Source organism: Hemibagrus wyckioides, linkage group LG06 (genome assembly GCF_019097595.1).
Source record: "Hemibagrus wyckioides isolate EC202008001 linkage group LG06, SWU_Hwy_1.0, whole genome shotgun sequence".
In the NCBI taxonomy this organism is placed as follows: domain Eukaryota; kingdom Metazoa; phylum Chordata; class Actinopteri; order Siluriformes; family Bagridae; genus Hemibagrus; species Hemibagrus wyckioides.
In genome coordinates, this window is record NC_080715.1 from 32,891,855 (window position 1) to 32,918,442 (window position 26,588).

The 26,588-nt window shown below is 38.4% G+C and overlaps 2 protein-coding genes across 4 annotated transcripts in view; both read left to right on the plus strand.

The window, feature by feature from the left end:
- impg2a (interphotoreceptor matrix proteoglycan 2a) overlaps positions 1-5,001 on the plus strand; it is an 18,227-nt gene extending 13,226 nt beyond the window's left edge. Inside the window, exons 16-21 of the mRNA XM_058392575.1 lie at positions 716-926; positions 1,063-1,248; positions 4,067-4,268; positions 4,355-4,434; positions 4,531-4,621; positions 4,750-5,001. Of these exons, the coding sequence (XP_058248558.1) occupies positions 716-926; positions 1,063-1,248; positions 4,067-4,268; positions 4,355-4,434; positions 4,531-4,600 (749 nt within the window). The 3' untranslated portion in view covers positions 4,601-4,621; positions 4,750-5,001. The remainder of the gene's footprint in view (positions 1-715; positions 927-1,062; positions 1,249-4,066; positions 4,269-4,354; positions 4,435-4,530; positions 4,622-4,749) is intronic.
- Positions 5,002-19,842: 14,841 nt separating this feature from the next.
- Positions 19,843-26,588, plus strand: part of LOC131354657 (target of Nesh-SH3) — a 35,326-nt gene continuing 28,580 nt past the window's right edge. The window contains exons 1-6 of one of the 3 annotated variants that reach the window (XM_058392572.1): positions 19,843-20,149; positions 24,174-24,353; positions 24,429-24,497; positions 24,585-24,717; positions 25,296-25,477; positions 26,482-26,537. In XM_058392572.1, the coding sequence (XP_058248555.1) occupies positions 20,080-20,149; positions 24,174-24,353; positions 24,429-24,497; positions 24,585-24,717; positions 25,296-25,477; positions 26,482-26,537 (690 nt within the window). In that variant the 5' untranslated portion in view covers positions 19,843-20,079. The remainder of the gene's footprint in view (positions 20,150-24,173; positions 24,354-24,428; positions 24,498-24,584; positions 24,718-25,295; positions 25,478-26,481; positions 26,538-26,588) is intronic. The other 2 variants (XM_058392573.1, XM_058392574.1) reach the window with 2 other exon arrangements.

Here is a 26,588-nt window from a genome sequence, read left to right on the forward strand (position 1 = left end):
CTATATTAATGATTACACAAATTCCTAAAAAATCTGTGCTCCACAGCCCTGAGATATCAAGTAATTGCAAGTGCAAAATCTGATAACGATAATACGAATAGCAGAGAGTTCTAAAATATGAGGCAAAAATAAGCCAAACAGAAAGACAGGAAAAAGAGAGAAAGGAACTATGATCAGAAAAGATACGATAAAGTAAAGGCTCGGTTTGTTCAGATACGTGACATAAACTACTTCACAGAGATAACAGGACACATGGAGGGTTTAAACAGAAAAACTAATTAAAGGAAAAAAACTTAAAATAGGAGAATCTAATGACGACAAATCAGGGCTACAACCAGTGACAATACAGGAGCGGAGACATGGAACAAAGCGGACTTGAGCATCAACACAGATCATTTGGGATTCAACACACACCACACAACTGGACAAAGAGATTTCTGACCTAAATACACAGGAAGTCACTGTCTCAAGCACACTGTCTCTTCACATGAGCATGAGTAATTATGCACCTCATGCAGACTACACTAATGTAATAGATGTCTTTCTGAAGACAGGATGCTCCAAAATTTCCAGAAAAACTGCTCTTACAGTCACATGGAACATCTAAGGTGTACTAATGTGATATGTTTTGTAGATTTTGTAGAAGTATTGCGGTGTGTTTTACTGTAGTTTAACAATTTGTTCCATAATTACATTTTGTGTGTGTTGTATTTAGGTGATCAGGCAGACCCATGTAAATTCCAGGCATGTAACGAGTTTGCTGAGTGTAGAGTGAACCACTGGTCCAGCGAGGCCGAGTGTGTGTGTAACCCGGGCTACTTCAGCGTGGATGGCTTGCCCTGCCAGAGCAACTGTGAAATCCAGCCAGATTTTTGTCTTAACGATGGCAAGTGTGACATCATTCCAGGTCGAGGAGCCATCTGCAGGTGTGTATGAGTCTGTTAACACATTGTGTGTTTACTGAGATACACGAGATGTGCAACCGCTTTCTTATGGGAGTTTCATGTATGAGCAAATTTATATTTGGAATATCAATATTGAGTGTGTGTGTGCACGCTGTAGGTGTCGAGTAGGGGAGAACTGGTGGTACCGAGGAGAGCACTGTGAGGAGTATGTTTCAGAGCCGCTGATGGTGGGGATTGCTATAGCGTCAGTGGCTAGCTTCCTGCTGGTGGCTTCAGGAGTCATCTTCTTCCTAGCTCGAGCTCTGAGGAACCAGTATGAAGAGGATGTGCAGGACACTGTGAGGTAGCCTAATGACAAACGATTTACAACAGAGTATTTGTTTTATGTGAGTTTAAATATATATATATATACATACATATATATATATATATATATCATGGTCTGTCCTCTTAATGTAAGATTCCTAGGCAGAGCCAATAATAATAATAATAATAATAATAATAATAATAGTTTCAGGATGTGTGTCTCCTTGGGAACAGAGTACAGACCATGACAAAACAAGAGGGCAGTTAGGGGGACAGGACAGGGTGGGGCAAACACATGTATAAGACAAAACGCAAACAAAAGCACACATGGCACAAGAAACACAAACAATAATGCCTGCATGGTGTCTGCATGCCTGCTCTTTCCATGTGTCCTCCCGTGACTGTGTGGTTTCCTCTGGGTTCAGGAGTTTCCTCTCACCTCCCAAAATCATGTAGATGGATTGGCAACTCTAGATCACCCCTCATTTATCAACCTGCAGATGTGTTTGTGCATGGTTCATGTTTGGGTGCATGGTGCACAGATAAACTGCCATCCCAGTGGATGTTTTCCCATCTCATATCCAGTGTTCCCAGTATAGGCTCTGGCTCCACTGTGATCCTGACAGCACTTAACTGAAGATAAATGAATTGGTGTGCTGTAGGTGCAAAACTATTCCTGACTCCTCAGTGTTCACTCCTTCTGATACCTGAATTAGTGTAAATGTAATTTATTTTATTTATTTACTTTATTCAGGAGATAAGAGCAGAACTACAGTGTGTTCTTGTCCTGTGCTAACTGCTGATGACTCTGAGGTTATATTCAGAGCTGTTTCTTCTCCTCAGACTTGGTAATGAGCTGTTTCCATAGAAACACACACCACCACACACAGGTTCATAGATAGAAAAGAAAAAAAAATATTTATTGTAATTCTACCACAGAGAAAAAAGTTCTAAACAAATCCAAAGTCTCACTGAAGATACAATGTTTTTTAGTATCTTATAAACAGCGTGATTATGTCCTGACATGAATGCAATAGCTTTCACTATTGTTAGTTATGCAACAACCATGTTTGACCCCCGCCTCCTCTGTAAGTCTAATGAGTTGGCTTTTTAAACAAAAGCATCCTTGCTTTGGCTGAGGCAAGACTTATTGTCTTATTGTTTTATAATATCTTTATTATTCATCTAGAAAAAGATCTGTTTTTAATTACAGACTCTTCCTTTACATAATGACACTGCATTTACTTGTCAACTCAGTGTGTGTGGTGTGTGAGAGTTTTTCATTGGGAGCAGATGCCTGCATCATGATAAAAGAATGTCATATATATATATTAAAAGGTTTTTGCCCCCTTCCTGTTTTTTAATGTTTTGCACATTTGTCACACTTAAAAGATTCAGATCATCAAACAAATTTTAATATTACACAAAGATAATGCATATAAATACAAAATGCAGTTTTTAAATGATGATTTCATTTATTAAGGGAAAAAAAGCTGTCCAAACCTGCCTGGCACTACGTAAAAAAGTAATTGCCCCCTAAATCTAATAACTTGTTGTGCTATCCTTCGCAGCAATAACTGCAATCAAGCATTGGCAATAACTGGCAATGAGTCTTTCACATCTCTGTGGAGGAATTTTGGCCCACTCTTCTTTGCAGAATTGTTTTAATTTAGCCACATTGGAGGCTTTTCCAGCATGAATGGACTCTTTAAGGTCATGCCACAGCATCTCAATCGGATTTAAGTCCGGACTTTGACTTGGCCACTCCAAAACTTTCATTTTGTTTTTCTTAAGCCATTCAGTGGTGGACTTGCTGGTGTGTTTGGGACGGCCGGACAACCTCCTTCAGGATTTTCTGATAGAGCGCAGAATTCATGGTTCCATCAATTATGGCAAGTCGTCTAGGTCCTGAAGCTGCAAAGCAGCCACAGACCATCAAACTACCACCACCATGTTTGAGTGTTGGTATGATGTTCTTTTTATGAAATGCTGTGTTTGTTTTATGCCAGATGAAACGGGACACACATCTTCCAAAAAGTTCAACTTTTGTCTCATCAGTCCACAGAATATTTGCCCAAAAGTCTTGGGGATAATCAAGCTATTTTTTGGCAAATGTGAGACGAGCCTTTGTGTTCTTTTAGGTCACCAATGGCTTTTGCCTTGGAACTCTCCCATGGATGCCGTTTTTGCCCAGTCTCTTTCTTACTGTTTAATCATGAACACTGACCTTAATTGAGGCAAGTGAGGCCTGCAATTCTTTAGATGTTGTTCTGGGTTTTTTTATGACCTCCTGGATGATTCGTCCTTGCGCTCCTGGAGTAATTTTGGTAGGCCGGCCACTCCTGGGAAAGTTCACCACTGTTCCAGGTTTTCTCCATTTGCGGATAATGGCTCTGACCGTGGTTCACTGGAGTCCCAAAGCCTTAGAAATGGCTTTATAACCCTGTTTTTGAATTTCTTTAGATCACGGCATGATGTGTCGCTCTTTAAGCATGCTTCACTTTGTCAGACAGGTTCTATTTAAGTGATTTCTTGATACAGCAGGTCTGGCAGTAATCAGGCCTGGGTGTGTCTAGTGAAATTTAACTCAGCTTTCTAAAATAATGTAGTTAATCACAGTTCTTTCATGATTAAACAGGAAGGGGCAATACATTTTTCACATAGGGCCAGGCAGGTTTGGACAGCTTTTTTTCCCATAATAAATGAAATCATAATTTTAAAAAAAAGTATTTCGTATTTACTTGCATTATCTTTGTGAGATATTAAAATTTGTTTGATGATCTGAATCTTTTAAGTGTGACAAATTGAAATACATCCCAAAATTTTAGATACGTGTGTGTTTGTGTTGTACACAGGAGAGGAGACAGTGTTGGTTCGCTGGAAAGGGCTACAAAGTACAATCCCATGTATGAGAGTGATGTGACGACGGGTTACAGTCATTACTGTCAGCGCTATCCCGAACCTCCGATCTACAGCAGTGCCAGCGCAGAGGCCTCCACAGACTTTAGCAGTGAGGAAATCCAGCACATCTATGAGAACAGTGAACTCACCAAAGAGGTACACTCCCAGTGTATAGAGCTAGGCTGAAGATGTCTGTTGGTGTGCTTTTGAGATTTTATGGTGATATTTATTTCGCTCTGCAGGAGATTCAGGACCGGATTCGCATTATTGAGCTGTACGCTAAAGATCGTCAGCTCGTGAACTTTGTCAGACAGCATCAAGCGTGAGTGTGACTGTGTAACTGTGTTGCTCTTCATTTCCTTCCTGTGCATGTGGTACGTTCATGTTTCTGAGTGTGTGTGTGTGTGTGTGTTATAAGTGTGGCAGAGACTCATCAACATGAAAAGGACTCATCAGAGCTCATCAACATGAAAAGGACCTACACCTAGTAGCCTGCTACACACAACAAGGTATATTCACACAATCAGCTTTTCCTAATAGTGAATCAATAAAATGTCTTCACATGGCTCACTTTTTCGGTGCAATTTAAGACATGCTGCCAGTGTTTCATTACCTCATCTGTTTACTGCCTTTTCAGGAACAGCTGTGGAATCCTTGATGACCGTTTAGGTGTATTGTCTTGCCTCTTAGCCATATCACACAGATCTGAACGTTTATCTTCTGAGATGCTTCTTTCCTACTCAGTGCCTTATTGACTGTGCTTTAAAGACGGTTGATTTCGCAATCATATGCTGAAGTTCAGGTCTATTATTAGATCTGAGGTGTGTTTAGTGTTAAACTAAGATTTCAATAAGCCATCATTAAATGTTCCACAAGCAACAGGAAATATCATGTGTACTATATATATATATATATATATATATATATATATATATAGTATAATAATTTTAATTTTATTTTTTCTATGTAAATTTTTCTTTCTAATAATCTTAGTAAAGTTGAATGATATTAGTCTTTCTGGACTACTGAATCCCTGAGCAGATGAATGTTTTATTGTCCTTAAAAGCCACTGCTGCTAAATCTGAGGTGTTACATGTTTTCAATTTCCCCACATCCTCTCTGACACAGCCAGAAGAGATAAACTGGGAAAAATTATTACTTTGCAGGATTATTCCTCATAATCTCGGCCAACTTTTTCTAAAGTTATTACAACCAAACTTTTGATCCCAAGGATAAAGAAGATAAGAGAGACCAAAGGAGGAATGTAAGAAAGGTTTATCACTTCTTTTGTACTGTATTTATCTCCAAATTTATTCTCTTTGTCTTGAACCAGACTGATCTCCAGAACAACCCACAGAAACACACACAAACATAATGTAGCAGCTGACGAGAGCATGGCTCCTGTGTTCTTGTTTTTTTTTTTTTTTTTTTTTTTTAACCTTGAACTGCATTGATAACTGAGCATGTTAAGTAACTAATAATTCTGGTGTCTAATAAAAATAATAATAAGGATACAGTAATGCAAAATTATATCATTATTATCAACACATGCATTTTCTTGCTGTTTAATTTCAATATACATCCAAGAAATGAACCAAAAGCTTTCACTAAATGCAATAATGAATTGCAAGTAAGAAATGTCAGCATGATTCCGGCAGTGGTGGCTCAGGTGGTTAAGGCTCTGGGTTGTTCATCAGGGTTTCAAGCCCCAGCATCACCATGCTGCTACTGCTGGGCCCCTGAGCAAGGCCCTTAACCCTATCTGCTCCAGGGGAAGCTGTATCATGGCTGACCCTGCACTCCGCCCCCAGCTTCTAAAACTGGGATACATGAAGAAAGGAATTTCACTGTAATGTAAATGTGACAATTATAAAGTACTGACCAATAATGTGTTTCTGTTAAAAGAATTAAAACTTTCAGTGTGAAGCAAATATAGTCATGATATGTATTGTGCTGCTCAAACTGCTGGTGTGTCAGTCGCAGAAATAACACAGGCATGGGAAAGCATGACAGTTTATTTCCAACAGTGAAGAGCAGGCCTAGAAAAGAGGGTACAAAAATAGGAGAATGTGGGAACACGAGCACAAAGATAGCCAAACTTGAACGTCATAGTAAATGCTAAATGGAAATAAAATTCAAACCAAACAACAGGAAGATAGAAAACAGTGTTTCCCAAACTTTGTCCTGTTCTAACGAAAACAAGCTGCCCTAATGACTGCGAAACTTGGACCTTTGAACAGTGGAACAAAGTAATAGGTTTTAATGAGTCATCTGTTGCTGTTCTTTCTGCATCGGAGCTTCAGCTTTCACTGATTACAGCGTTTCTTACTGACTAAGGATGTAATGTCCCCCTGGATAATTGTTCAGAGCATTTAACAACAAGCCAACAAGAAAACCACAGATGTAGATATCCAGCAAAATCACTCTGTAGAGTTTGATCTACTTTTCCTTCTCACCCTTATAGATATAGATAATATTGGATATGAGTCGATATGTTAGATAATGTTCGATATGAAAAACAACGGTTTTCTGTTTCTTTCTGAAATTTGGTTAAACATATGAAACAAAATGAAATGCATATACACTACTGTGCAAAAGGTATGTTGCAAAGCAAAGATGCCCTTAAAAATAATGAAATCCTCAACATAAAAATCATTTACTGTTAAGAGCTGAAAACGGCACTAAACTAAATCAAGTCAGTGTTTGGCAAGACAGCCCTTTGCCTATAAAAATGCGTCAGTTGTCTCTTCATATAATTTTATGACAACATTGGTTTATAAGGTTTTCTAAGCATTCTGGAGAATCTGCCACATTTCATCTGGAGACTTTGACTCTTGTTTTTACAGGTTATCCCTGGCAGCCGGCACTTATTTTTATTTTTGTCTGAAAAGTGGTCCATTATGTAATGTGGTAGCGACATACAAACATGTTTCTGTACATTTTTTTAAAATTTAATTTTAGATAGAAAATTGGGAATCACAGTTTGGAAATCAGAGATTACTGAAAATTATACATTCACATACAGAGAGACTGAAAGACCCTGGTCCTGGTCAGCTTTGCTCTGCTGTAACTCAACTTACAGCTTATTTACCTTTGTTTGTCAACCTGTGTATGTCAATACAGAATGAGCCATTTGGGCACAGTGGAAGCATGAACTTCAATAGTGAACCCTAAAGTAGAGAGATTAAAACGCGCTTTGTGTTTATCTTCCACTGAATGTATGTATTAAGGCGTTCCAGTGGAATAAGGTTTCCTGTAGGTTTCCTGAGATTGGATGTAGCTGCTCCGTTAATCCTGAAAAAGATTATTGCACAAAACACAACCTGATTACTTTGTCAGTATAAAATCTGGTGGTGAGGAGTGAGTCAGAATTAATATCAATAACTGACGTTATTTAATCTAGTGTTATTAATACCATATCCTGTACACATTGTAATAAGAGTGAAGTAGAAGTTAGGATGTTTGAGAAATCCTCTGTGAAGCCCCTAAAGGCCCTGATAAGGACATGATCTCAGCTAAAACTAATTTCTTTGGCTTTCTTTGGCTTTTTCCCCCAAACAAAGTGCACTATGGTGGAACACAAGTTTCCGTTTTAGGTCATCTATTTTTACTTTTAATGCACACCCCAGGTCGTGGAATTTACATTTCACTTATTATTTTGGTTTCACTTTTATGCTGGTCATAAACAGTTGTGCTTATCAATTTGGTTAGGTTCAGCACGCAAAGTGTGTTAAAGACATGCATGTAGCATGTCATGGAATATAATAATCGATGTGGATGTGCACCAAGTCTGGTCCAATCAGCTGTTAATAACAATGAACAGTATCAGAGTCTCCAGATTTGGGACATACATTAGCTGTTTGCTAAATTGTATTTTTGTTTGTATAAGTACACTATATTGCGAAATGTTTTGGGACGTCGGTCTTTACATGCACATGAATGTAATATGGAGTTGGCCCACGCTTTGCAGCCATAACAGCTTCAACTCTTCTGGGAAGACTTTCCACAAGGTTTAGGAGTGTGTTTATGGGAATTTTTGACCATTCCTCTAGAAGTGCATTAGTGAAGTCAGGCACTGATGTTAGACGAGTCTCTCAGTCTCCTGTCTAATTCATCCCAAAGGTGTTCTATGGTGTTGAGGTCAGGACTCTGTGCAGGTCAGTCAAGTTCCTCCACACCAAACTCACTCATCCATGACTTTATGGACCTTGCTTTGTGCAATGGTGTGCAGTCATGTTGGAACAGGAAGGGGTCGTCCCCAAACTGTTCCCACAAAGAGCATGAAATTGTCCAAAATGTCTTGGTATGCTGAAGCATTAAGAGTTCCTATCACTGGAACTAAGTGGTCAAGCTCAACTCCTGAAAAACAACCACACACCATAATCCCCCCTCCACCAAACTTTACACTTGACACAATGCGGTCAGGTAAGTACAGTTCTTCTGGCAACCGCCAAACCCAGACTCGTCCATCAGATTGCCAGATAGAGAAGCGTGACTGGTCACTCCAGAGAACACATCTCCACTGCTCTATAGTCCAGTGGCTGCGTGCTTTTCACCACTGTGTCCGATGCTTTGCACTGCACTTGGTGATATAAGGCTTGGATGCAGCTGCTCGGCCATGAAAACCTGTTCCATGAAGCTCTCCATAAACAATCTCGACCTAATCTGAAGGCCACGCGACGTTTGGAGGTCTGTAGCTATTGACTCTGCAGAAAGTTAGCGACTTCTGTGCGCTGTGCTTCGTGGATTGAGTTGCTGTTGTTCCCAATTGCTTCCACTTTGCTATAATACCACTATCAGTTGACCGTGGAATATTTGGACTTACTGCACAGGTGGAAACCTATCACAGTACCACGCTTGAATTCACTGAGCTCCTGAGAGCGACCCATTCTTTCACAAATGTGTGTAGAAGCAGTCTGCATGCCTAGGTGCTAGATTTTATACAACTGTGGCCATGGAAGTGATTGGAACACCTGAATTCAACGATTTGGAGGGGCGTCCCAAAACTTTTGGCAATGTAGTGTACTTCATTATCACTAATGTTTATTGGTTCATACAGTTTGCTCAAATTTACCACTTCATAAAATGATCTGGGTCAAATAATAAAAATAACATTTGGACCTGATACAGCTTTGGGCCAGATGTAACAATATTATTTGTTAATCTTGGTTGGTTCTAAAGCATATCCTCAAAATGAGTCTGTTCCAATAATGAGCTAGTCATAGAGCTACCTCTGTTATGCAACTGTTGAGCAGATGTCATTCTACCTTTGGCCTGAATCCATGTTTTCATTGGACTGTTAGAATGCGATGCTGGCAGGCTGTCTCAACTTAAGCCAGTTCAGAATATATCAGTCTGTGTCCCTACAAAAGACACACATTACCCAGGACCGATTCAGTTTACTTTGGCTCCCTATTAAAATCCTGCTTATGTTATTTGAAGCAACAGCATATCTTTCTGATTTCCTGAAGTGGTACAACCCATCCTGAGCACTTTACTCAGATGTTTTTGTTGCATTGTCTCTAACCTGCCTGGAACAGAGAACAAGAAAACAAAAAACAAGAAAACATTATAATCACAGTAGACACACTTGTTTAACCTGGAATATTCATGGTTCTTGGGTCAAATATCTTATTAAATATGCTTTTAAATAAAGTATAGTGCTTTTCAAATTATTGCACTCCAGGCTGGAGAAGTAGATTATCTTTATGAACTAACAATACAGTTGTATCTAGGAATGTGTGATGAGGATATTTGATGACATCAGCAGCTTGCGAAAGGATCCATTCCATAATCCCTCTTTCCCTCTCCAAACTGTGTGGCATTCTTACAGCAGAAATTCTGAACATCATATACACATTATCTGCACTTACAGTTATTAGATTTATTTCCAATTATTTCCTACATAATAACATCTTGGCAGCTGTGGGGTATTTTTAAACTAGCTGTTCATAGAGTGTTCCTTCCCCAAGGAGCCTTGATTAGTGCTTCTTGTCTAAGTTGCTTTGACTAGGGCCATATTGTCATGGCTAGACAACAGGAACAGAGCATCTCCAAAACAGCATGTCTTGTGGTCTGTTCCAGGGATACAGTGGATCAGTGACAGGGTCATGAGTGCCCATAGCAGAGCTACTGTAGTAAGGTAGAGGTTACTGTAGCACTTGAAAAAGTTAATGCTGGCTAAAACAGAAAGGTGCCAGAACACACAGTGCCTCTGTGTAGCTGAGGACCAGTCAGAGTGCCCATGGCCTGGTGTGATGAATCCTGTTTTCTTTTACATCATGTGGACAGCCATGTGCGTGTACAACACTAACCTAGGGAAGAGATGGCACCATGACGCACTATGGGAAGAAGGCAAGCCTGCAGTTCCGCTGGGAAACCTTCATCAAACAAATGTTTATCTGTATAAACTTGCTGAATTGGATTGAGATCTGGGGAATTTGAAGGCCAAGTCAACACCTTGAACTCTTTCTCATGTTCCTCAAAGCAATCTTGAACAATTGTTGCAGTGTGTCAGGTTGCATTATCTTGCTGAAAGAGGCTGCTGCCATTAGGGAATACATTTGCCATGAAGGAGTGTACTTCATGAGCCATCACTGTCTGAGGTACAAAACAATAACTCAGTATTTGAAGCACCGGCAGTTACATGAATGCAGATCTGTTTCAGGAAGAAAGAGTCTTTGATACCTTTTTCTAGTACCTTTGAGAACATTGAAGGACATAGACAGAGGCCAAAGCAAACAACATTATAAACTCTTGCCCAATGTTCTACTCAAACCTCTAGGGGTCAGTGTTTTTGTTCAAATCAAAACCGTCAGGAAACTACAACATCATTTTGACAAATTTTCAATACTTCAGTCAGATACTTTGATATCAAGTTTGCACATTTAGGTTTATTACCTGTTTCTGATATACAAAGTATGTCTAATGTAGATCATAAATATTTTTTTTTACTCTGCATTGAATTTCTGTAGGAGAGATCAGCCATCTGTTCCTGAGCTGTAATATGAACTTAGTGATATTGCACAGGCCTCAATCTGCTTCATTCAGATGGCTAATGAAGTCAAAGCCTTAATGAGAAGTAACCATGACCACAGAGAATAGCACAGGAGTATGATTATTTCTAATCAGAGTGAGGGGTTTCCTGGAGTTACTCTATGAGCAAGTGATAAATCTGCTTGCAATTGACTTCAGGGTCAGTTTGTGTGATGTTACTCTAACAATCCTTCTTTCTCAGCCAAAGTCTTCTCTTTTACATTTTTGGCATAGTTCATGATTTACTGCAGCCTTTGGCAGCGTCCCATCCCTCTTGGCACTAAAATGCAGACAGCTGCATCTATTCCTCATTTTCTATCCTTTTTGGATGGTCACACATACTCACATTTATACTAAACAATAATTTTTAATGAAAAACCATTTCATAGCCGAGGTCACTTTTTTGTATCTGATCAGGTCCAATGCCTGAGCACCTCATCTATACAGAGATAGGTCAGTTTAGGGTTTGATGAGCCAATTCAGGTGTTTTATTTTCACTGCAAATGTTGTACTGGACTCCCTTTCACAAAGTAGGATTGATGGAGCTTGAATTACACAAGCTTCACAATTTGCACGTGTATGTGTATATCCTGTAGACTGAACATGTGCGTTCAGTCCACAGTGTGTTCATCTGAGCCAACCACAGCTGCAGATTGAACTTTCAGTTCCAACTCACACACACTTTCTGCTGTCAATATTTTACCGTCTATGTTTTGGTCCTCTGGTCCCCTTAGATCACAAATCCCAAACCTGGTCTTGGTGTATCCTCTGTCCTGCACAATTTAGCATTTTCCCTAATTCCAACACACCCACTTCAACTCAGGAACTACTCTTAATTAGCTTATTAGTTGGAACAGGTACGAGAGTGGGAAACCCCCCAAAAATCTGCAGGAGTGTTTTCTTCAAGGTTCACCACAGTGTTCTTCCAAACTGATCACGGGAGTTCTCTCTTCCAAGGTGACTCTTCCCCATCCACAGGATGGTTCAGTGTACGGTTTGATGAGGATGAAAATGATGTAAATCATATTTGGTGGCATTTGTAGTAATCAGAAGTCAACCCAAGTGGGAGATTGTGAGGCTAGACACCGCTGTACGCTGCTATCATCAAAACTGAGGGAATAACTTTTGCAAGAAACCATTTTTGTTCATCCCTTCAGTACTGTTTCATGCAAAAATGCAGAATCTGAAACTGCTAAGGTGTCTAACACATGCTTACTAACACACTTTTTCAATCTTTCAACTTCAAATCGACTGCTGTGTCCAGTAAAGATAAGGAAAAATGAGTTTGCACATGTTTTCTTTGACAAAGCAGGAGAGGCCGTTATTCTCTGGCCAGCTTCCAGTGATCAGTTGTTCTGAGCTGGAGTGGAGCTCAGGCAGTCGGTCTGCACTCTGTTTGATGCTGTGCTTGGAGTTGCACTGCACTGCCAAGCTCTCAAACATCTGCCTTAGAGACCAACGTGACAAACAAACAGTGAGGGATGATGGATGGCCCACTGACAAAAGAAGGGAGAAAACATCCATGTTTCCCACACAGTCACAAACGATGAATATCATCATGCCTGGAAGTGTATCAGAGCTGCACACAGCATGGAAATGTTGGTACAGTATCGCAAACAAACACGGACTCATTGCCAATAATGCAGAAGTGTGGGGTACCAGGCAGAGATCTGTATTAGATTCACATGGTGAGGGATTTGGTGAGGGAACCAAACCATTTTTAGTCTTAATCCTCTCTCATAATCATGCATGTGACACTTTTGTTTATGACCAGACATGCTGTGGGATATGATGTGCAAAGACTTTTATTCTTTGTGTCTTGTTATTTTATGAGTAAAAGCTTTTACAGTTGCATTTGTAAAATTTACTGAAGAATCCGATATGTGTTTATGTTGAGAGCAGATGAATGTGTTAACCATAGAGGATTGTGCAACTATTAATCGGTTTGTTTCTGCTTCACGTTAGTCATATGTTAATTCTGATATGTGGTTCTTAACATTTACATTTATACCATTTCACAGATGCCCCTATGCAGAGTGGCTTATGGAAGAGCTTTGTAGTCTCTATCAAAAACGCATCCTTGTGCTGGGAAGGATCAACAAAGTGATAATTCAAATGCTTGGTGAAGATGTATGTCTTTAGTATTCATTTGAAGATCAGTCACTGTTTGGACAGCCAGAGGACATTCATTCCCCAGAGAACTGTCTTGATGCATGCCTTCCTCAGTCCCTGAGAGACGGTGCAGCAGTGCTAGAGGCTCAGAGGAAGTACTTGAAGGTAGATGTGATCTCCACTGATTTCCTCTCTGTAGAATTTTTTGTGTGTGAATGTGTATTGACCTTGAATAGCATTCCATATTTTTCTGCCTGTATTTACACAATGAAATAGTACCAGAAGTGTGACATATTGTGGTTAGACAGCAGGGCTGGACTAAATGCTGCTCCCTGCTCGAGACAATATCACACAAATTAAATGAAATGGAAAGGTCAGAATCGTACGTAATGTAAACACACCTCTGTGTGCAACTGTCTTAATAGCTGTGTATTTACACCAATAGCAAATTGTGCAATTTTGCAATCAATGTTGCTATGGCTACACTGCAAAAAAAACTTACATGTTAGCAAGTTGCCTCTTTTATCCAGATGCCAAAAATGGAATTTGTGCCTGTTTGGCTGTGCTCAGTGTTCTGCATTGAATTTTTTTTTTTGTCAGTTCTAGTTAATGGCTCATATGAATGTAGAAACTCAGGGTTTTATGGGTTTGTAATGTTTCAAAATAATTTCTGTTTTTACCTAGCCTACTAGGAGCAATATATTAGAAAACTTCCTAAAAGGTTAGTTTTTTCACACAAATGCTTCTTTCCTCAAAGTAAACAGTGAGAGCAAAACCATTTCATCTCTCTGAGATGCCCCAAAAGCTAGTCCATATTTATCTAAAAAGGATGCGTTAGCTTAGTGGTTAAGGTGTTGGACTACTGTGTAGAGGGTTGTGAGTTTGAATCCCAGGTCTGCCAATGCTGGGCCCCTGCACAAGGCCCTTAACCCTCAGTTGTATAAAAATGTAAGTTGCTCTGGATAGGGGTGTCTGTCAAATGACAGAAATGTAAAATCTAATGGAGTATTCTTCAGCCAGAAAAATTCTATAAGCTTATCTCAACAGAGGTAAGAACATCTCACACTGAAAGACAACAGAGTCCTGACTAATCTTATATCAGACCTGTGGTGATAAAATAATTTCTTTGGTTATACTGATTAAAAATGTCCAGTAAGTCCATTTCCATTCCACCAGTGTACCAGTGTGCCAGTGTACCAGTGTACCAGTTAAAATATCTTGAATACAGTCAAAATGACCTAGTATTTCTGATTAAAAAATGACAAGAAGCCATTATTTCTAGACATATTTTACCGTTTCTATGCTTTATTTTTTATTGCTCTATTGGCAGATTATTTTGTGAATTTTTAGCATTCTTTTCTAGCCCCAAACTGTTGAAGTTGATGGAGAGAGATCATTTCATCCCTTCAGCAGATATTTTTTTAATAAACACTGAAATCTGGCATCCGGCATTAAGTATTGCTTTAGCATGAGGTAATGCACGAATCCTACCTCCTGAACGCCACATGCAAAATATTCCGCTACCCTGCAGCTCCTCTCATATAAGTGAGTCCAGGACTCTGGATTCCTCGTATATTTTAACGTGACCAGGGCTTTTACTGAACTGGAGACACTGTGCAAATTGTGCTGGAATTCAAATCACTTAAACACAGTATGTTAGTTCATCACTCAGAGACTGAGAGAGGGGGAGACATAAAACTCCCAGGGGCAATATTATTAAAGAATAAGTAAGTGCAGCTGCTTCTCAGGTGTCTCTGGTGGGATTTCCAAACATCTCTGGATCTTGTATGTATAGGTGAGGTCTGTTTCTGGTAAATGAATAGTGACTGCTCTAATGAGAGCCTTTGTTTTTGTCGATCCTTTCATTGGTCCATCTGCCACGTCGCCTCTCTCTCTCTCTCTCTCTCTCTCTCTCTCTCTCTCTCTCTCTTTCCCTCTCTCTCTCTCTCTCTCTCTCTCTCTCTATCTATCTCTCTCTCTCTCTCTTACACACACACACACACACACACATGCACACAAATACATGCACACCCTGCCTGATGAGTGGAAGTTATTAAATAATTGGGAGCAAGATGAAATGCTTGAGCAGATGATAAAATAGTGTCTGGAAAGAGGGAAGAAAAAAAGAACAATGGAAAATTTTTTTTGCTTCATTCTGAACAGTGCTTTGATTAGTCAAAATGATAACAAAAATCATGTCACAGCAGATTAAAATCTAATTTTGTATGGAATTCATAGTAAAGATGTCCTTAGTCAGTATCACTGTCAGCTTTTATACAAATATCTTGGTTAATGTTGAATGAGGAATCATAAGCATCAATGAGCAGGCAGATGAAATGATCATTTTCTTATAGAAAAAAAAAAGTCTTAAATTCCAGAGAAGTAACTGGAGCTGCAGCAACAATACACCCCACTGATATTTAGATAAAAGTTTACAATATGAGTAATTATGCAAATATCTGAATTAAATATGAACTAATGATGAGTTAAGGCATGGACTAATCACAAACTAATTAAGAGCTAATCTTAACTACACCATAAGTCTTATGAATTCATGTGAGAATAATGAAACCTTAAGTACATGTTAGTACATGTTTGTTGTGTTAATTAACAGATAGATAGATAGATAGATAGATAGATAGATAGATAGATAGATAGATAGATAGATAGATAGATAGATAGATAGATAGATAGATAGATAGATAGATACTTTATTTTATATATATATACTTTAACATGTTGGGGTAAACAAAATCAAACATGCCCTTTAAGTGTGATGTGGAACACAGGGGCAGGCTAAGGACAAAAGTGCAGGTAGGCTTGTTATTGATGCAATCCAAAAAAAATGTAAATCCAAGAGGGCAAATGCCAGAAAAACAACAACAACAAAAAACAGGCTAAATAAGTGAATAAACAAGCAAAACAACAGGATAAAGGCAAAGGCACAGGATGGTCAAAGACAGGCAATGGTCTAGATACTGGGTTATTGAAAACAATACAAACAAACACAAGGGTCTAAATAAATCAGAAATGAAACATGAGACACAAAACATGAGACACAAAACATGAGACACAAAACATGAGACACAAGGGAATCAGCCAATGACAAGATGGAGGCAGAAACAGGACATGAATCAAAGCAAAAGGCACGTGGCAGCATAAATAAACAATGTGGAACAGAGGTGGAAGTGAATAGAGGGGATATGTGACAATAAGAAAAAATATAAATTATATATTCATAATTTCAATTTGTTCATATAGTTTCCAAAGAAATCTTTGGATGTTGCTGAATTATTTTCATAATTTACACTGATCTTCCTTATCTAATGTAAAAATAAACACTAATAACCAGTAAAACCATCCATTTAATTTCAATCCATTATTTTTGCATCATTCTCCGTCTACTGCACTTTCCATCACGCCCGGACCTGCGGCTCTGCTCCTTTACACACAAGGAACAATCTGAAACAATGCACATGTAATCCATATTCTTTCTTATAGAGCAGGTCTGATTCGTACATGAACGCGTGTACTGCAGGAGAGCATTATTCATGCACAAATTCATAAGCCTCAAGTTGTAGTTAAGGTTAACTCTTCATTAGAAGACCTTTTTTTTTAAAACTTACAAGTACAACACAATTCTTTTTAACACTGACTTTATTTATTATTTAGAGTCACACTAAGGCATTGGGAAAATATGGGCTTCTTCAAAGTCTGATTAAATACATAGATGACAAATAAGCCAATAAATCATCTGCTTGGCAGAAGTCTGATGATGAGATGTTGTAGCATGAGGAACAGAATGAACTCTTTACTGTTCCTGGTCTGAATAACTGTATTTCACAATGTTCTCACAAAAGAGCTGCAGTTTAACGGTGTGTTAACCTTTTTAATGAACAACTATAAATTTCTTTAAAAACATTAGATCCAAATTGAATTGCTTAACAATCCAAGGACACATGAAGGACACGTGATTCCTTATTTTGGTTTTTTTCAAATCAAACCAGGATCAGATTCCCAAAAGCGTCAATAATCACTATTAACCTGATCACTAGAGCTACCTGTTAAGAATATCTTAATGCTGCTTCTGGAAATCTCTGTGATTTCTGAAAAGTCTGTTGCTGAATATCTGAACCTGTCATGGCTGCAAAATAAACTACTATCTTAACTGTTACTCTTTAAGGAAAAACTTTCCTAAATTTTGGCTCCAAATTCAAAAAGTAATCTCACATTGCCAAATATTTTTGTGATTCCTATAATTATGACACTGGAGTGATCAAAGGTGGGACTGATTAACCAAAAGTAGTAACATACATGTCAATAGTAGTGAGAAAGTTCTAGAACTGCTTTTATTCCTAATAAAACTGTCATGCTTCATTTGGTTATTTGTTTCATTCGAGCTTGCCCCCCCCCCTTTAATAATAAATTCCACATGTATTATTTGAAAGAAATGCCTTTATATATATATATATATATATATATATATATATATATATATATATATATATATATATATATATATATATATATATGGAAAAAAATAAGGGAGACAAAATAATCAGTTTCTTACAGGTCATGTATTGGTCAGATGAACAGTTTTGTTTCATTTTTTGTGAACTGCTCACAATATTCCTCCTAAATTCAAAATATATTTAGAGTGTATATTTAAAGGAAATGACAACACATCAAAATAACCCAAGATCATATAGTATTTGCAGAGCTTTAATAAGTCAAATAAAACAAAATGCAAATCATTTGTAAACCGATTGTGTTAATGCTTTGGCTAAATAACATTAAGAAATCAGTATTTGGTGGAATAACCCCGATTTGCAGGCGTTTTGGCTCCGTGCTCTCCACCAGTTTCTCACATTGCTGTTGGGGAACTTTATACCACTCTTTTTGCAAAAAAGCAAACAGCTCAGCTTTGCTTGATGGTTTGTGACCATCCATCTTCCTCTTGATGACATTCCAGAGGTTTTCAATAGGGTTCAAATCTGGATATTGGGCAGTGGTCTCTTATTTTTTTCCAGTATATACATTGTGGTTGTAAGGATTAAATAATACTGATCTGTAAAACAAATAAATTTGAGCTAATAAACATTTTATATTCCTGACTATTAGTAGTTCTCTGTAAAAATCCTTTTTGCACATTTATTAATTTTCCAACATTTTAATCTAGTCCAATCCAAATAAATACAGGAATAATTGCATATTAAATACAAACAGTGAGTGTCAGAGTGTCTTGGATTTCATGAACTCAACTGTATAGTTACACAGTTCTTCTGAACAGACTTTGGACAGATTAAGTAAAAAACTCCACGGATAATTCCATCCTGGGATTGTTAATACGTCCACCAAAGAGAACCACCGCACTGAGAAGTAAATGAATAAATAAATAGATCACTAAAGTGGTTTCATGTCTAAACACCAAAACAAGCTCTTCCACTCAGTAAATGTTAATCTAATGTATGAGTTAACTGATGAGATAATCACTCGGTTCATTGGTGCTGACACTAACTAGCTAATTCTGTAACATATGCACTAACCAACCACTAACCACTAATAACAAGTGTGTTAAGGTAATGAGTTCAGGAAAATTAATTAAACGATACGATGCCCAGTGTGCTAATCTGTGGGTTGCAATGAGTTAATAAGTTGGTGAGTCAATCGATGATCCAGCTTTGGGGTGATGAACAATCTTCTGTACTTACATGTTAACTAATGATTATTTAATTAACCAATTAATTTATTTATTTAACCATTTAATTTAATTGCACTCTTGCCAATATATCCCTTTCTTCCTGGAAAGAAATTTTCCTTGCCTTCATTCTGAAGTCATACATCTATTATATTTCTCTGTTTTGTTTTTCAGAGCAAATTATTTCAATGTGTTTTCTTTTCATCATGAAAATGAAAAGAAAATCATGACATGTACGAAGCTTCATGACAACTTGGTGACATGGTGGCACAGCAGGTAGCATCGCTCCACAGCTCAACACATGACATGAAATGAATGAATGAATTTGTGACTAAAAATCACACGGAGCTGTGAATGAGTCTGTGATTGTGTTATTCCTGGTTGCGGATCAGTATCTTGTTCCAACACTACTCCTGCTGTTCCTGGGTTATGCTAGAGATGCACTGTGACCTTCACCAGCATAAAGTGTTTACTGATAATGTGTAAGTGTTTTGTCAGTGGTCAGGCTGTTGTACATCTGGGCCAGAGCCAAAACAGCAATGTCCCTTTATGTGAAGAATAAACGATGAGAGAGTGAAAGACAGTCAGTAATTCTACTGTTTATTTTCAGTATCTGAAAAATCTATTGAACTCTAATTGCATGTTTAATATCTAATGTTCTTCATAGTCAATAAATCCTCATGGTTTAAAGAGAGGTTCCAATTGGGGTGGAGAAGAAATAATAGCTGTGTGTGGGGAGAAAACAGAATAAAGTGATAGAGTTAGAGAGGGAGGATGTGTGTGTGTGTGTGTGAGAGAGAGAGAGAGAGAGAGAGAGAGAGAGAAAATCATGTCACACTTTGAGAACATGTGTGACATCAGAGGTAACCTCCCCCAATTTTGTTCACAAGAGATGGTCTGGTCACAAGCAAAACTTCTCAAAATTCTACCATAACATGCACAGCCTTCTCTCTCACGTGTATATTCTCCCTCTCAGGCACACGTGTGAACACTGAGTTGTATTACATTGAAACAGGGTGTGAGACAAGCCTCAGAGCTGAGCAGAAGTTTGCTGGAGAGGAATCAGAGTGGAAGACGGTGGACAGCACTGACTTTGGTGACCCACCGAATGAAGGGGACAGCATGTCAGGCTTCCTGCTCCTCCTCATCCTCAGCGAGGTCCTACTCCCCAACCTCACCTGTGCATCCAGAGGTACAGTACATGGTGCTATTTACACACGTCTCTCCTTCACTTCAGAAAACAGACTAGGATTTGAAAAACCTGTAGATGAGGTCAGTTTATGATTTGTTGTTTTGCTCAGCTCCACAGGCAATAAAAGAGTATTATTTTTTAAAAAAATTGTGCATGTGATAGTCTAAGAATATGACTCATTATTATAGCAGCATTATTTATGACTTTGTATAGATTAGAATCCAATACCTCAGATTTTGGCAATGAACTCATGCACTCTGCTCTTTGATTTGCTTTATTTGGCCCAGTTTTTCTCTCTTTTACTCAACTGGACTCAGCATGCAGCAGAAATATGTATGAGATTGAATTAAACGAATTTGTCTTATCAGATTGTTGACGAGCAGCCGGTTCTAAAAAAAGAGTTCTGGACATAACATGATGTTATTGTTAGGCTCCATGTGGTTATTAGTTATTCAGAAATGGAACTGATTACCTTTGTGTGTCACTTCAGTTCATGCCAGTAATCAGTAATGGAAATGGCTTTTTGGAGGGAAAGTTTGTGTGTTTCTTGGGACGAGGTGTTGAAGTGTGAGGAGACTCTGGTCATCATCTTAAACCAAAACAGTCCAGTTTAAAACTAAAAGAGATGGCGTAATAGTTTGTTGGCTTTTCTGGTGCTGTTGACAAACATTTTTCTTATGGCCTTGGACAGACCCTGAACAATTTTTTTTTACATCATCCTTCTGCAATTTGTTCTGGAGCGCTCCATTACCTAATCATTGTTGGATCTCCTGACTTTGTCTGTGACACAGACGCAGCACGGATGGGCGAATTTCCAAGCACAGATATAGATTAGACCTGCGCTAAATGGCACAGTTTCAGGAAATATCATAGAGTTTTTTTTTAATGGTACCTAAAATAAATAAATAAATAAATAAAAAAACAGACTTGCTGAATACTTTATATTAAACACACGAGAAGATAGTTTTCAAATCAGTGTGATACTTAATAAAAATCATGTGCTCATGGGAGTGGTCATTTTCCGGATGAAAATTTCCAGAGGAATTAATTCTGACTGATATCTTAAGAATTATAATAATTTAAAACACATGCTATCTCCCCTCACATACACTAAATCTTAATCCAACTGATGACAACATGGAGAATTCGTGGAGAACTTCCATTTCTTGTGTCACTGATTGTTCAAGTCTCTTGACCTCTGTCTGAAAGCTATCATCCCAGTAGACGCCCCTGCCATCAGAGTCAAAATGAAACTGCAGTAAAACGCAGGCAGAGACACTCCGGATCTTTTCTTTCTAAATAAGGTCTTATTTAAAGATAACCTCACAGTCTCTGTCCAAATGTTTTTCTGCTAAACGGCCCAAAATATTATTATAGCAACAGAAGCCGGTTGTGATCATTCAGCATGCCTAAGCGTGACTGGAGTGATGTAGTGCTGAGTGCTGCACTGGGCCAGACGAGCGGCTAATAATAACGTGTTTGTGACTCATACTCATGACTTACACCACCACACCTGCCTATAGCAAAAATCACACTAAAAATGGAAAAGAAATCTATCTAGAAAGAACTTTAAATAACTCAATCTGGTTTTAAGCTTGGACCCATGATCCTCATCTCTCATCTCTGTTGCAATGGCGATTTTTATATTCTATATTCTGTGTGATGTGTGAACATCTTCACACACTTTATTTTGCTACTATTAAAGAGGATATAAGAGTCAAGTCTCTTAACTCCAATAAAAATAAAGTTTAACCTGTCAAAAAAATAAATACATAAGGGAACAGATTGTTGAGAACTAATTAGATTTGCACCTCACAGAAATCCATTTTTAAACAAATAAATCCAACACAATTTTGTTTTGTTTTGTTTTGTTGTGGTAACACAGCCAGTGGTCTTACTTTTACATAAGAGTTTATCAAAATATTGATTTTCATATAATGATTTAGAATCAAATCCACATGTAAGAAAAGCCCATTGTCAAAGTCTGTCTTTAGGAGCGATGAGCCAGTATTTGGAATTATGTAAAGGAACCAACTTCAAAAGGGTCAGACTTGGCACATGGCAATCAGATCATTCTGAGAAAACAGATTGATAAAAATAATATCAGCACTGAGCAGAAGCCCGTCATATATCATGCACAATTTTGTTTATTATATTTCAGGAATATTACATAACAACACAATTACACATAAGGAAATTGCATAACATCATTTTTTTAAAAAAATCTTCATATTCTACTTCTTGTTCATCAAATGAAATGAAACAACCTTTATTTGTCACATATACATTACAGCACAGTGAAATTCTTTCTTCGCATATTCCATCCTTGGAGGTTGGGGTCAGAGCGCAGGGTCAACCATGATACGGCGCCCCTGGAGCAGAGAGGGTTAAGGGCCTTGCTCAAGGGCCCAACAGTAGCAACTTGGCGGTGCTGGGGCTTGAACCCCTGATCTTCCGGTCAACGACCCAGAGCCTTAACCACTTGAGCCACCACTGCCCTCATCATCATCATCATCATCATCATCATCATCATCTTCTTCTTCTTGTTCATCATCATCATCATCATCTTCTTCTTCTTGTTCATCATCACCATCATCATCATCATTATCACCATCATCATCTTCTTCTTGTTCATCATCATCATCATCACCATCATCATCATTGTCTTCTTTTTCCTTCTTGTTCTTCATCATCATCATATTATTCTTCTTCTTCTTCTTCTTCTTCTTCTTTTAACTGCTCTCATTAGGGTTCACCAAAGCAAAGCACTATTTGATTTGGCACAGGATTTACACCGGAGTTGCAACCCTCCCATTTTATCCCAGTTTAGGACTGGTACTGTGAGTGCACTGGCCTTAGCAACCTCCCCTGCTTTGTTTTCATGCCTGGGCAGTGAGAGAGCTGGTGAGGGAGCTGGACCATTAAGAGAACATTATGTGTTAGGAAATAAGCTTTACAACAAATAAAACAAACAAATGGAAATATGTGTACTTCAAGGTTTCCATATATTTCCACATATTGAAAATATCATTTTCTGTTGATTTTTGTGATGTGAAGGTTACAGATACCTGAAATATCTTGACAGTTAGATGCAAGATCATTCAGGCCTGTGGTGCTTGGCCTTAAAAACACCATGGCACATGATAAATCCTGATCATTGATATGTTTCAATTCACACACAAACTCTGGCTGGGTTTTCTAATTCTGTCCAATACAATATGCTCATATTTCATTACTACCTCAGTGTAATGACTTACTATCTCCCTAATGCACCTGCTGACAGGCTAATCCAGTCCTGACTAATGCCTGAGGAGATGCCCAGAGATGGGCCAAGCCAGCTGTGATGTAACAAAGAGCCAGTGAGCTTGTTTTGGAGATGCTGGGAGTTTCCTAGTTTCTCTAACACACAGCAACCTTTTATCCCGCAGTTACACCCACTGTTTCATCAACCAAGTCATAAAAGTTAACCACAAGTCTATGCTTTAATGCCATGTCTAAGATGTTTTGATCTTCATTCATTATTTCTGTCTTTACAGGTGTCTGTTTCACGTTTAAGAGCCATGTTTTATGTTTGCATGTGTCTGTGGCCCAGATTCACATGTCTGTCCTATTAATGGTTGTTTTGGTTGTATTGACCGTGTAGTTGTTGGATAAAACCAAATCTGGCATTAAACTGTGGAACTGTTGATCCACAGCCGTGCTGAAAATTCTAGCAAACTGTAAAGCATTAAAATATCCCATTAAAATGACCAAATGTACCCTTGTGGGGATAATCAACTTGCTGGCATTTTAGAATATTTTTCTCTGTGGCAATAGCATAAAAACACATTGTTCTCTGATACTGTAAATGCCCTGCCAGAATCAAAATCAATTAATGCTCTGTAGGTTTTGGCTTTTTAAATGTCTTGATGTCATATTGAGGCTTTTTCTTCCACTGAGAAGGCCAATAGCTTAGTCAAAAAAGAATAGATCCCCTCTTTATTTCTGTTACTTGTGTAATTTTTGGTTTATGTTCCATCCTTAGTGCGCAGGCAGACCACAAAGGTTCGCATCAGTGCTATAGGAGACACCATCATGCTGAAGTTCCTGCAGCCGGACACGGACACTAGACTGGAGGGCTACATCCTGGGCTATGGCAGCAGCTTGTTCTCCAAACAGTTAATCGAACTCCCTGAGGACGGGCAACCATATGAAACTGAAATCGGTAAAACCTCCAAATTCTCTTTTTGATAGTCTCTCTCCATCTGTCCTTCTCTGACTTTCTGTTCCATTCTTTCAGATGCTGAGCCAAAATATCTAGTTGCAGTACAGCCATATAAAGAAGAAGAGGCGAAGAAACAGTGCACAGGTAAATAATATGGCAAAATGTATGTAAAGCACTGTTAAATCCACACAAAACAAAGTGGATGTACATAATAGTGCATGAAATGTCTAGGAAAAGAGACTCTGGAAAAGCCTCTGCATCTGGTGATTGGCTCTGTGACCGAGACCTCAGTTATGCTGTCCTGGGGCACGCTGTTAAATACCCTTGCTACTGAAAGCAACCTGGATGACTGCATTAAAGATGGGTAAGACTGTTTGTTTTTGTGTATTTGTGCATGTCTGCTTTCTCTATGTTAGATGGGAACACTGACGCTCAGCCAGATGTTTGGTCATAGTTTTGACAGACACTGTGGAGCAGTACCAGTAATCAGAAGAGCCAAAGCTATCTGAATATTCTCACAGAATCCCAGTCTGCACACTGACATAGCTGAGCAGCCAGGAATAGAGACATGAAAAACTTTGGAATGTGATATGTCTATTGGATCTATTGGAAATATTGCAGGTGCAGAGCTATAAAGACACATACTGTATAACACACACACACACACAGGCACATCTTGTGTGCTCTTTGGTCAAGCTGGTGGAAAGCTTTACGTCAGACTGCTCTGTTTAACCAATCTGATCCTTTTGCTGCCCAGTATAATCCAGAGAGAAAGTCTGAGAGTCAGTTAAATCAGAGCTCCTTCCAGCAGCTTAAGCTATTCTAATTATTGTGAAACATAATATAAAGTATGAAAAAGGCCTTTTCCCATCCAGACTAATCACTACCATATCAGTTTCACGATTAAACAACAGACTAACTTTCTCTTCAATGAATCTCTAGTCACTACACCGTGCGCTACAGAGAGAAGGAGCCCAAAAAGACCTGGAACTATCAGACTTGTCCCACCAGTGATACGGTCATTGACCAACTCAAACCAGACACACCATATGAGTTTGGGGTCCGAGCAGAATCTCGCAATATCACTGGGGCCTGGAGCACTCCAGTAATTCACAACACAGCTGGTATGTCACAACAACAAAGCACTAAACTTTTAACATGCAAATCGCTTCATGAGCCTCATATACATAGACATCTTAAAGCAAAAGTTCATATCCGTCATGGGTTCTGAACGTAACAAGAAAAATGTGTCTCTATTTCTGTCTTATTCTATTACTTTTTTTCCAGTTTATCTTCAAAGTAGGGGTCTAAAGCAATGCCTGTATCTGTATCTACATCTGTATTTGTTTAGTACTCCACACATCAGAAATATAGAAATGCTAGCACTGTCAGCATGCTGCGTGAATTCTCCGACAGTTTCTCTGAATGCTCTGACAGTTACTCAACCTCAGATACATAACTCCAGCTTATAACCGGTCTGTCTTATAGGTGCAGGTATTATTTTTGCTTGTACACGCATCCACTTTCTGCATGTAGACCACAGGGCAGTGAATGCTGTGTCTGCATACAGTGCTGCATGTTTCTATTAATGAATGGAGGCTTTCTTTGTCTTGTTAGTTTTAGATCTGATTGACCACTCATGCCCACATTAAAGTAAAGGCATCCCACTTCAGCACAGTGTTCATGTTTCATGAGAACCCAGTGCTGGGCTCTGGCAAAAAACAAAACAAAACACCCACAACAACAATAACACCAACAACAAAAACACAATATATTGTTGCTCATATTTGCATTTTTATATCTATGCACATTTTAGAACACATTATCTGTTTATTCAGATTAATATAATATTATTTGGTTATTATGGGCATAAAAAAGGAAAAATCGACATTTTGAAATGAAATTTTGCCATGGACCAATCAACTGCCGGAAAAAAAGTCAGTGTAAGACATCATGCAGGGTCAAACAGACATGTCCAGAAATATGGGCACATTATCTACTTGTCATATCTTTACATAAAACATTTCAGGATTTTTGTTGCATGTAGTAATAAACAAACATCTATGAAACCAAACACACTAAAATACCTCTACACTCGACTGTTGCTGACATTGTCCTCTTTGTTCAGTAAAGGAAATAGACATTTATACCCCACTGGAGCCTGAGAACACTCTGAAGCCTACGGTAAGTCTATAATAATAATATGGTTAAGTTCTTTTTCACATGTTTCTATGT